This window comes from Nannobrachium achirus (assembly GCF_963921795.1).
Source record: "Nannobrachium achirus genome assembly, chromosome: 5".
In the NCBI taxonomy this organism is placed as follows: Eukaryota; Metazoa; Chordata; class Actinopteri; order Myctophiformes; family Myctophidae; genus Nannobrachium; species Nannobrachium achirus.
In genome coordinates, this window is record NC_137814.1 from 25,667,192 (window position 1) to 25,680,457 (window position 13,266).

The window sequence follows — 13,266 nt, forward strand, 5'->3', positions numbered from 1 at the left end:
CCGCCACAAGAACATTGGCCTTTATCGCATTTGATGTTATCATTTTATTAAGGGTCTGTGCTGTACACCCTGTCCAATATACATGGTCCTCCAGATAAAATGGAAGAGGGACGTTTATTGCTGTTTAGATATGGCTGTATTTAGTCAAACTCGCGCGCTGTGAGTGAAGGATTGGCCGACCTAACCACGCCAGGAACGTCACATCTACGGCGACAGCCTGGGAATTTCAGCGTTGATGGGAGATTTTGTTAGCGGCGCCTGCCTGCATGCACCTGCATACATAGACATCAAAGGGGGCTTGAGCCCCTGCCCTTTTATCTGTCTGTAAAAACTGCCCTTTCCAGACCAAACATGCAATTTTTACTATGGTGAAAGAAATGCAAACGCCCCCTTTCCATGCCATACCTGAAGGCAGCATTCAAGAGAATTGCCTCGTCGAATTGCCTTGTCAAAAAATGCAGCATCTTATGTTGAAAGAATTGCCCTCTCTGTGTAGAAATCCATGCCGTTAACTCCAATATTGACTTGGTTATGCTTAGTTCAGTGCGGTTTCACACACCGAAAATAGCCGACCTCCAAGCTCACAACGCATCGCAGCGCGACGCGTTGTGAGCTTCGAGGTATGCTATTTTCGCTACTTCCACCAAAAGGCCCTTTTGGAAATTCCAGCCCCTGCCTCTCTAACATTCTCTGACCGTCCCTGCCCGCCTGTGTGGAGCTCAGAGACAACAGGTATTGGCACTGCGTGTGGCGGTTTAGCGCCCTCAAACTAGAAGGCCATACATGTTACAGTAAATCATCTCTCACAGAAAAGAACTGGAAAATGTGCCCAGTAGAGACAGACCTGTGCCCGGGGTGCCAGTTTGTCTATCGGGTGTTGCAGTGATCCTGGTGCCCATGCCTCCCTTTGTCCAAGATGATTGATGATGCTTGGGGATTTATACTTTGCATGCCAGTGTCGCACACTAACAATCAGTGGTGGAAAAAGTACTCAAAATGTTTTACTTAGGTAAAAGTATCAATACTGTAGAAATACTCATATGCCGGTTTTCCACAGGCCCAACTACACACCACTCCACACCACACCGCCCACTTGTGTCAGGTTTTCCACTACAAGGAACTGGGTAAAAGTGAAAGTGGTACTTAACGGGGTACTTAAACAGCTCCACTCTCGAGTGGACCCGGCCTGGGCTAAGTGAGGCCAAATCAGTGACGTATACACGCTGCTGATACTGATTGGTCAGAGACAGAGTCTCACGGCTGAGCTCAGTGAGCTGTGTCTTTCAACACAACAACTTGAGACAGATTTTAGTATGCAGTCACGGCTGCAAATCAAATATAAAAGCAAAGCCTATTTGTTTTGTATATCTGTTTATAAAGAGGACGATTAGGCAGAATTGTGTTCCCCAGCCCTGCAGTTGAGATACCACGAAGCACCAAGAACATTAATCAACACAAACAGTGGACATAGGCTATCGTTGCGAGTCGCAATTATCAACGGCAAATGCGTCGGCAATCCGTTATTTTATATAGATCTCAGTGAGATGTCTCCTGTTTGTATTTGTAACTGCATGTGTTGAACGAATCTACAGTAGCCTACATGACATGTACTGTCCTGTTGCTGCACTAGCATAGCCTCTACATTAGCTTACTTCTTTTGGGGAGTTTGGCCAGTAAAGTTATAATTTGACCATGAACATCCCAACGTTAGTTGTCGCTATAGTTGTTAAGAGTCCACCACATCTCTAAAAATAATTAGCGCAAGTTAGCATCTCCGTTGTGTTTACAGACTGAGAACGAGTATCCGTATGTTGAAAGGGGCGTCGATATATTTCGGGAGCGGAGGGGAGGAGGGGGAGAGGGGAGGAGGAGAGGAGGGGGGGGTACTGTAGTGGAAAACCTACATAAAAAATGCGGTGCGGTGCGGTGTCGTGCCGTGTCGTGTAGTGTCGGGCTAAAAAGTGGTATGGAAAACCGGCTTTAGGGTGCCCTCACACCAAAGTACCTATGAGAGTCGAATCCGCGTTCCGCCAATGCATTTCAATGATAAGGGAGCGTTTTTTGCAGAAATCCTCTGCTGGCATGATTCCGCTTCACTCTCATTGAAATGCATTGGCGGAACGCAGATTCCACTCTCATAGGTATTTTGGTGTGAGGGCACCCTTAGGTTGCGCACACGCCAAAGTGCCTATGAGAGTGGAATCCCCATTCCGCCAATGCGTTTCAATGAGAATGTAGCGTTTTTTTGCAGAAATCCTCTACTAGCATGAAACTGCTTAATTCTCATTGAAACGCATTGGCGAAATGGGGAATCTGGTGTGTGTGCACCCTTAGGGTGCCCTCTCACCAAAATACCTATGAAAGTGGAATCCACGTTCCGCCAATGCCTTTCAATGAGAGTGAAGCGGTTTCATGCCAGCAGAGGATTTCTGCAAAAAACGCTCCCTTCTCATTGAAATGCATTGGCGGAACACGGATTCCACTCTCATAGGTATTTTGGTGTGAGGGCACCCTTACACATAAAAGTCCAAAATTAAAAATATACTTAGTACCAAAAGTAAAGGTACAAAGTGCAGAATTGTATATGGGCTATTTTCAAACAGCCTAGGTATAAAATAGGGCTAAAGTGGTTCATGTATGTTTTATAATATTATAATTTATATCTGCAAAGTAACTAGTAACTAAATGTTTCAAATAATTGTGGTGGAGTAAAAGTACAATATTTGGATCCGAGATGTAGTGGAGTAGAAGTAAAAGTATGGGACATTGGAACCACTCAAATAAAGTACAAATATCAAAAAATGAGAGTACTACTGCTAATAATGCAGATCTACATGAAAATAGGAATGGCAGATGCGCCACACTGCGGTACGTTTTGAGATTGTAGATCGCCTATTCTCGTCACCCAGGCACAAGTATATCTCAGGCTTTAGGTCTACATAATGAGCTGTGATGGAAGAAGTACTCCTAAAAGTATCAATTGCACAATGTACTGTAGAAATATATTCTGTTACAAGTAAAAGTCCTGTATCCCAGTATCCCAAAATGTACCTGAGTAAGAGTACAAAGGTAAATGGAATCATATATAAAGGACGAAAACTAAAAGTAGTCATTTTGTAGAATGACCCATTTTACATGTTTTAAAATGTATAAACTGTATTAAAGTCTTTAGAAAATTGCAGATACGCATCGTGATAGATCAGCTATTTTCAAATAGCCAAAGTTTAAGTTTAAATCTACAGTAAATCAAAAAGAAACTAGTAACTATTGTGGTCAAATAATAGCAATGGAGCAAAAGTACAATTTTGCCTCTGAGATGTAGTGGAGTAGAAGTAAAATAATAGAAAATTGGAAATACCCCAGTAAAGTAAAAATACAACTAAATGTACTAAGTTACTTTCCACCGCTGATAATGAGGGAGCCATACACACTGGAGGGTGATAATGAAATGGTGTGAGGCCAATTAATCAGTCCTTCCTGGGCCTCGTTATAAACCTTTGTATAAAAATATATTATGCTGTTACCTTAATCTGTTCAAAGGTTATGCATTTTTGTGACAGGCCACGCCCACTGCCACACCCCCCTCTGGCCAATCAGCGTTAGAAGTTAATCAGTTCTTCCAGGGGCCACGTTATAAACCTTACAGTAATATATTAAATAAAAACATATTGTGCTGTAATGTTGATCTGTTCAGAGGTCATATGCATTTGTGTGACAGAACACGCCCCATGTTAATGAACAGACAGTTTGTCCTTGGGCTTGGCGTTGGGATCCTGTAGGATTTTAACCATCCCGGTTCCTAAACGATTCCTTCTCAACGGTCCGATTCCTTAACGGTTCCCTTTAACGATTCCTACAGTATATGAAACCTACGGGTCCATTTGGTTCCATTTGTACACTCTGAGAGTTAAGGGTCATTCCCACCGGACGCGATAACGATATGTCGGCGTTCACATCAATCAATTTAAAACGATATTTCTTTTATCGTTATCGTGCCCAGTCGGAAAGAGCCCTTACAGTGGTCCTTGAAATGAAAAGGTTTGAGATCCACTGGTATAGATTAGATAGTACATAATCAGACGTGAAGTCCACATAACTAGATCTGACAGTGTGATAAAAAACTGTTCCAGAAATGGTTCCAAAAGTGATGGAACCGATTCCTGGTTCCTCAAAGTTGGATCCGGTTCCTCCAGTTCCCGGATCCCAAACCTACTTGGGCCAGGACTCAGGAATCTCAGGACCAAACTTTTTTTTAAGTTTTGTGCAAACCCATAACACTGCTCAAGATAACCTGGCTGCAAACAAACAAACAGACAGACAGACAGACAGACAAGACTGGTGTGAAAAGATGACCTCCTTGGCAGAGGTAATAGGGACATGTTTTGCCCCCTCAGGGGAGTGTTTCATTCCCCATGCATCTTTGCCCGCCTCTCTCACACAGACCCCAACCACACACACTCTTTTTCTTTAAACTGCTCCATACACAGACAGCATGCGGTCGCTCACCGTGACGGTGGCCAGCAGGCCCTCGGGCACGTTGGCCACGATGATGCCGATGAGGAAGATGACGGCCTCCAGCCAGCCGTAGCCCAGGATGAGTGCCAGGATGAAGAAGCTGACGCCCAGGAAGACGGCCACGCCGGTGATGATGGCGATGAAGTGCTCGATCTCCATGTTGATGGGCGTCTGGCCCACCTCCAGGCCCGAGGCCAGCGTGGCGATGCGGCCCATCACCGTGCGGTCGCCCGTGCAGATCACAATGCCGTAGGCCGTGCCTGTGGTGGGAACCAGAACATGTTTTCTTTCTGGTGTAAAGCAGGGGTCTTCAATGTTTTCAGGCCAAGGACCCCTTAGTTGAGAGAGAGATGAAGCAGGGACACCCACAACCTTCTCATAGATTCCATATAGTTTCATCGTTTGACAGCACAATGTGTATTTTGGATTCATGTCAATTTGTGTTTTCAGATATTTAACCACTTGAACCATTACTTGACCTTTCATTCTGTACTTAGTCTGCTCTTTTTCCCCTCTACACCAAACCTCTTTGCCGAAAATAGACGATCTACAAGCGCGAGGCGTTGTGAGCTTGTAGATCGGCTATTTTTGGCAAAAGTTCTCCGAATATGGACACTAGAGTTCAAGTGGTTAATATAAAAAAGGGGAACAAAGGTTCTATCACTCAGTTTTGGAGGACCCCCTGGAGTAACTCTGAGGACCCCCTAGGGGTCCGGACCCCAGGTGTAAAGTTTACTTTACCCGCGCATTTCCATTTTTCTATACTTTTACTTCTACTCCACCACATCTCAGAGACAAATGCTCCGCAACAATTATTTGAATTTTCAAGATATTTGTATACATTTTATACATTGTGAAACGGGACATTCTGCATAATGAGTACTTTTGATACCAATACTTTTGTACTTTTACTCGAGTAAATTTTGATTAACTGACTTTTACTTGTAACAGAGTGTTTCTACATTGCAGTATTGATACTTTTACTTCAGTCAAAAATGTTAGTACTTTTTCCACCGCTGGTGATTCTCAATTGTTTTCGTTAGGCTTGAGACCACAGCCCCCATTTCTTTATATCGGTGCTAGCCGCTTCTATTCATGGGTTGCATTTGTAGTCCTCCTAAACCGGCCATATTGAGGACCAACACAGGTGTTCAATGTGTCTGATTGGCATAGAACCAATGTTCTACATGAATCAAAACACCTGTGTTGGTCCTCAAAATGGCTGGTGTAGGACTACAAATGCAACCCATGAATTGTCTAGTAATGTTTATGCATGCACGAACACCTGCAACTAATTAGCAACTGATTACAACACACTGGCCGACACAAAGCTCATCAAAGGCACCGCTTAATTACTTCACACATGTGATTGTTTTATTTATTTTTAGATATTTTCAGGGCTTTTTTTTTTACCTCTATTAGTACACCACAGTGAAAGAAACGAGGAGAAAGAGTTTGCATGGGAGTGACATGCGGCAAAAGTCTACCAGGCTTGAGTTAGGAGCGGAGATGTGTGGTTCCACCGATCACAAAAAAACAACAACAACACAAAACAAAGGGTATTCATTAAATATCGTATATCATATCATTAAATATTCAAAGAAAAAGAAAATAATATTCACAGAATCATATGCTTTAAGGTCATGATATAGCAGGAACCTTGATTCTAGGCTTAAAATAAATTGATATAAATATTTTTGGAAATCTCTAAGGGAAAAATGTATGGGCTCTGGATCGGTGGAACCACAAAATGGCCACCACTGCTACTGTATGCCCTATAGATGGCAAATGGTGCATTTTTATAGCGCCTTTATCCAGAGATTTTGCAGAGATTGTGCATTACATTCACCCATTCATTCATACACCAATGGTGGAGGAAACCATGCGAGGCACCAACATGCTCACCGGGAGCAACAAGGGGTTCAGACAGAGTCTTGCTCAAGGACTCTTCGACACTAACTCTGGGGGAGCCCGGGATCGAACTGGGAACCTTTCGGGAACCCTCTGTGTTCTAATGACAGTTTCTCTACCCCTGAGCCACTGCTGCCCCCTATAGTGTGGTGCACACTGCTACAGTAATATCTGGCACCCCAATCTAACAACAGTAAAGTCCTGCACGATCACTTTAACCCTGAGAGTGTGCACATTGTTCCATTTGTACCATCTGTACACTCTCAGAGTTACAGACCTGTTTAAGGGTCCAATAGAGGGTATGCGCGTGACATCACTGTTGCTGGAACTTATGTGGGGACACGCCTACTGAGTGGCAAAAAACTCATTTCTGCCATTGACAACCCATACATCCAAACAGAAAAGTCCTATCTGATTGTATTAAACAAAGTTAACTCACCAACATTGCGGCTGTACTGAAAGCTTGAATTATCCTCTTTCTATCTGCAAAGTTTTAGTTTCATAAAAATCCACCATATATGTTATGAGCTATTTTCTGTCAAGACATTCTGTGTAGGCTTTTATTTTTCCAAGTGTCAGAGTTTGGAAGCACTCGTTTTCAACAACACAACATCCTACTGCCTCCTGCATTATGTGCAAATTAGAAACAGGTGGTTTGCAGGGCCGTTGAGTGATTTGCAACTAGCACTTCCGAACTCCAATGCTCCATGCTGCTCAATGTTTTGCCACTCAGTCTAGATTAGGGGGGCGGGTCCCAGTGGACGTGCATACCCTCTATTGAGAAGCGGCGTTCCTCCTCACCTCGGTGTATTATAAAGCACTAAACATCATCTTCATCGACTCTAATGATGGCTCCACTTCAAAGGGGCTCCGCGTGCCGCCGCTGCCGGGGCCTTTGAATATTTTCGGGATGACCTTTCCCCGTGAAACGCGTGTACACAGGGGCGTCACAAGGGGTAGGAAAGTGGGACTGAGTTACCGGGGCCCAAGGTGGAGGGGCCCTAATAACTTTAGCTATTGAAAAATAGCAGATATACAAGCTCACAGCGCGGCACCGAGTGCCGCGCTGCGAGCTTGTAGATCTGCTATTTTTGAAAAGTCGTGAAAATGTGTGAAAATCTTTCAATATGTATTTTTTAAGCGAACATTTGTAACTCAAATGTTGCTTCCGGGGTGGTCCCTGGAACTAAATATTTTGAGATGGGGGTCCGTCCGTGGCCAAATTCATATCATTTTGGGGGTCCTTCACATGAAAAAGTTTGAGCATCACTGACATGGAAACATAGGTTTCTCTTGGCACACATTTTCACGATTTTTCAAAAATAGCAGATCTACAAGCTCGCAGCGCGGCACTCGGTGCCGCGCTGTGAGCTTGTATATCTGCTATTTTTCAATAGTTAACATTCATGGGGGGCCCACAGTGAATCCTTGTACCCAGGGCCCAGGATTTGGTGTGACGCCCCTGCGTGTACACATTATTGACAAAAAGGTCCTGGGATCATTCAGTACTCGCCGGTTAATTTGTCGAACAGTCACCGCTAACCTTGCTCTGAACCATCTGTTGAAATGTGCAGAGGAACGGTGCCCAGGGGCGTCACAAGGGGGTAGGAAAGTGGGACTGAGTTACTAGGGCCCAAGGTGGTGGAGGGGCCTTAATTATTTTATACTTTAGCTATTGAAAAATAGCAGATATACAAGCTCACAGCGCGGCACCGAGAACTAAATATTTTGAGATGGGGGTCCGTGGCCAAATACATATCATTTTGGGGGTCCTTCACATCAAAAGGTTTGAGCTCCACTGACATCGAAACATAGATTTTTCAAAAAACCTTAGAAGGATTTGAACTATTCAAAGATTTTCATGATTTTTCAAAAATAGCAGATCTACAAGCTCGCAGCGCGGCACTCGGTGCCGCGCTGTGAGCTTGTATATCTGCTATTTTTCAATAGTTAAATCACAGGGGCCCCACAGTGAATCATTGTACCCGGGGCCCAGAATTTGGTGTGACACCCCTGACGGTGCCCACAGAGGGACTAATTATATGTTAGCTCTGGGTGAAGAGCACCAAATGACTAAAATATCACATTTAATATACAGTACAGCTAGACTGCAGATCAGAAGGCTCTGTGATTTTTATTTTATTATTTTTTTTCTGCAGCTGACCCCCACGCTCTATGCCCCTGTGGAGATTATGAGCCACAGGGAATTACATAAATATATATATATGCGTGTCGAAAAGGCGAATCGTTAAAAAATGAGGCCCAGGCTGATGGACAGATGAGGGGTGGTGATGGATAGAGAATTAAATGGCTGGGCCTGCTGTTGAGAGAACAGGTTGGTGGAGAGGTGGAAGAATGTGCAGCACAGCGGAGGTTGATTGCAGCCACTGAAGAAAGGATCAGAGTCACTTTAAAACCCACTTAAAAAAACCTGATATACTTCGTTGATTGGTGTCCCCCAGGAGGTGAATCCCCCCTGAACTGAATCGATTCGCTGGAAATAGCCAATCTACAAGCTCACAACACGTTCCGCTTAACTATGAGATAGAAATATATACCATATAGAGCAGGGGTCTTCAACGTGTTCAGGCCAAGGACCACTTAGTGGAGAGAGAGATGGAAGCAGGGACCCCCACAACCTTTTCATAGATTACATATAGTTTGATTGTTTGACAGCACAATTATCAGTGTATTCTGGATTCATGTAATTGGTGTTTCAGATATTTAACCACTTCAACCGTCAAAACGTAATAAACTAGACCTTTCACTCTGTACTTACTTACTCTGTACTGCTATTTTTGGCTAAAGTTCTCAGAATTTGGATGCTATAGGGTTCAAGTGGTTAATATAAAAAAGGAGGGAAAGTTTCTATCACACAGAGATTTGGAGGACCCCCTGCAGTAACTCTGAGGACCCCCTAGGGGTCCCGGACCCCCTGTTGAAGACCCCAGATATAGAATGTATGAAAGGGATATTTCCATTCGTAGCACTTCTTAACGTGTCACTTTGCATCCCGTTGTGAGCTTGTAGATCAGCTATTTTCAAATAGCTTAAGCATACACTATAGTGCTGAAGTGGTTAATGTATGTTTTTTTATTTATATATAATAATCTAAATCTACAAAGTAACAACTAACTAGTTTTCAAATAATTGTAGTGGGGGAGTAAGATGTATTGGAGTAAAAGTTAAAGTATTGAAAAGGTGAAATAATCCGGTAAAGTAAAATATCTTCAAATATGTACTGAAGAACAGAACGTGAGTACATGTACATGTTCCTTTCCACCAGCCGCTGGTTCTGCTTATTGACTAAAACTAGGGTTGCTTGCAACTACACCTGAAATTCAACTGAGGGTGAAATCTGATTATTGACATGTCTGGTAAAAATAAATGTGTACCGTTCTGTATCACTCTGTGTGGCCATAAAATCCATTAGTCTACAAACTGTAACAGGCCAAGGTGAACACTGCACTTATCTGTACACTTCAGATGTTTGATACCTGCTATGAGACATCTCTCACACCTGCACAAGACACTGTGCAACTACTGTATATCTGCTGCAAATGTGTCTCTGCTTGGTGCTTGCACAAGTGTTTAAGCACACAACGCCTTTCGTTGTGGGGCCTTTTCCACCGGCAAATAACCGGTTCTGGTTCTTTCTCCCGCCTATGGGATGAACCAGAGGTGTGCTTTTCCCCCGAGAACCGGAGTTGGTTCCGAACCGTAAAAGTTGGTTCCGAACGGGAACCACAAAATCCTTGGTTCCTCTGGTTCAATCATGGTTCAATCTGGTGGAAATGCAAGCTGGTTCGCAAGAGCGAACCAAGGTTCCAAGAAAGTTGAACCGGCACTAGTTCTGGAACCAAGGTTCTTTTGGTGGAAAAGGCCCCTGTGTGCTTGTAGATCTGCCATTTTCACAATTTTAAATCATTTTAAAATGATAAACACAAAACAAATTGTTTTGGACATAATTGGTTCCCCCCGGACAACAACAAAATGTGTCTCTACTTAAACAACAAATATGTCTGCCTTATCTTATTGTATTAATGTGATTCTATATGTGCTGCTATTTATATCTGTTTTGTTGCATACTGTATGTTTATCTTACTGACATTGCGTTATTTGACATTGATGCGCCTGCTTGTTTTCTGACTTTGTTTTCCTTGTTTGTCGTTTCTTTATCTATTCTTTACCCTTATTATCACTCCTTCCTTGAAACTGGTGAAAATCTTTGCTTTTACGAGAAGGAATTCCACCACCTCTTTTATACAAGCAAACGTGTATGTTGTGACTATAGTGTTGCCTGAATACCCAAATTCACCAAAAAAACTTTAGCAATTAACCGCAAATACTAACTGACTTAAAGTTGTACCATGTAACTTTTTTTATAAAACAAATCTTAAAATTGTCCTAACTGTTAAATCGCTAAAGTTTTAGAACACCCACTCCGTGAATTTCAGCCTGTAAAGCCTTCTCTATATATGTAAACTGCGATCCTTGCCGGGGACCGGATCTCGCGCCAAAATTGCGTCATCACACTACCGGCCAATCACAGCGAGGGTTATACAACTGCCGGCCAATCACAGCGCATCTTGAAGTGGGGTCGCTATGGCAGCCATATTTGTTGTCGCCCGTTTGTACCATCCCTTCTCTAGGTAATTTCGCCTACCAGGCAGGGTGAAGGAGTCCGTATCTCTGGAATTACTGAACGCACAGGAACAAGGGACCCCTCAAAAGATAGATCTCAGCGAGGTGGAGGCAGACGCGGGGGTCTGAAGGTACGAAAAACGGCCGAAAGACGCGGACGCAACCGCGGTTTGCTATAGGGCTAATGACCACTAGTTGGGCATCTTACACAGTATAGCTTTAATCTTGATCATTAATCGAAACATCGAGAAGCAGGTTTTCGACAAATCAAAACAAACAAGTTCTCATAGATTTTTTGATTGTATGATTAACATCTTAAACCTGTATTATACTTTGTTGTATAATGATGACGTACAAAAATAGGGAAAAATACCCGCTGTGACGCGTTGTGACTTGTGAGCTTGACGATCTGCAATTCTCACTACATTTATAGCTTTTAAAATATACATAAAAGTATTAATCGTAATCAGCTGGTCCACAGGTTAGCCCTATTAACCTATTTAGCTTGCTGTGAGTTTTTCTTTACAGCGTTGGTCAGCCGGTTGAGCTAACGATGAACAACTAGCCATTCGCCAGTGGTGGAAAAAGTACTCAAATGTTTTACTTCAGTAAAAGTATCAATACTGCAATGTAGAAATACTCTGTTACAAGTAAAAGTCTGGAGTTCTAAATTGACTTGAGTAAAAGCACAAAAACATTGTGAGCTTGTAGATCGGCTATAATGATCAAAATCTACAAAGTAACTAGTGACTAAAGCTTTCAAATAAATGTAGTGGAGCAAAAGTAGCACGATATTTGGATCCAAGATGTAGTGGTAGTAGAAGTAAAAGTAGGCTATTGGAAATTGGAAATACGTAAGTAAAGTACAAATAACTACAAAGTGTACTTACTGTAAGTACAGTACTTAAGAACATGTACTTAGTCACTTTACACCACTGCCAATCGCAGAGCAATCAACCCTCCAGGCTATGGGGTGTGCCGTGCAGTCTAGCGAGGCGCCTTCGGTGTGGAAAGCGCCAGATAGATACGCAGATGAGTAAGTGGACATGACAGCCACGCACAGGTGGTTTGAAGGTCAGAGGCGACAGCATTAAGTGACACACAGATGGACAACACAGCGACAGCAGGGGACAGAGAAGTTCCCCCTGGCCAGATGTGGCCTACTGACCCTCGACACAGTTGGTGGAGAAGAAGCAGATGTTCCTGGTCTCCAGAGGGTTGTCGTGGGTGAAATCCGGCGAACGAGTCTGAGGCTCCGACTCCCCTGTCAGAGAGGAGTTGTCCACCTGTACATCATGAGAGAGGGGGGGAGAGGGAGGGGGAGGGAGGGAGAGAGAGAGAGAGAGAGAGAGGGGGGGGGGGGGGGGGGGAGGGAGAGAGAGAGAGAGAGAGAGATTTAGTTTGATTTACAGAGAGAAAATGCATGAGAAAGAGAGGTTTACTTTGATTTACAGAGAGAAAGAGATAGAAAGAGAGAGAGAGATTTAGTTTGATTTACAGAGAGAGAGAGAGAGAGAGAGAGAGAGAGAGAGAGAGAGAGAGAGAGAGAGAGAGAGAGACGGCTGGACTCTGAAAATGAGGAAGATCTGAAGGAAATATTGTATATACTGTGTGTGTGTGTACTGTATATATATATATAGACCGATGCCCGTTGGGCAGGATAGTCACCATTGACGTCAAGTTGTGCAATACCCGTTGTATCCGTCTGTCTGTCTGTGTCCCTTTCAAGCCCACACATTATATGGAGATCTCCTATCTCTGTCTGTCTGGCTCTCTTTCATGCCCATATATGGTGTTCCGTGTCCAGGCCAGTCTGTGGCCAGTCAGTACTATGACGTCACTAGTTGTCTGCCTGTGTCCATTTATGCCCATATATGGAGTTATCTGTATCTGTCTGTCTGTATGTCGCTGTCCATTTTATGTCCATATATGGAGATCACTGCAGTTATAGTTCTGGGTCCATTTTATGCCCATATATGGAGATATCTGTCTATCTGCGTCCATTTTATGCCCATATATGGAGTATCTGTCTGTGCCTCCAACTGTGTTGCAGACACAGTGCCGGTTCCCCCTTTAATGCAAACCTCATTATACCTGTTGTCATAGGACCCGTTTTGAACATCTGTTTGCCTGTGTCCATTTATGCCCATATATGGAGATATCTGTATCTGTCTGTCTGCGTCCATTTTATGCCCA

The 13,266-nt window shown here is 43.4% G+C and overlaps 1 protein-coding gene across 1 annotated transcript in view; it reads right to left on the reverse strand.

The window, feature by feature from the left end:
- atp1a2a (ATPase Na+/K+ transporting subunit alpha 2a) overlaps positions 1-13,266 on the reverse strand; it is a gene marked incomplete at both ends in the record, with an annotated part of 118,193 nt that overhangs the window by 86,198 nt on the left and 18,729 nt on the right. The window contains 2 exons of the mRNA XM_080725670.1: positions 4,507-4,775; positions 12,239-12,356. Of these exons, the coding sequence (XP_080581796.1) occupies positions 4,507-4,775; positions 12,239-12,356 (387 nt within the window). The remainder of the gene's footprint in view (positions 1-4,506; positions 4,776-12,238; positions 12,357-13,266) is intronic.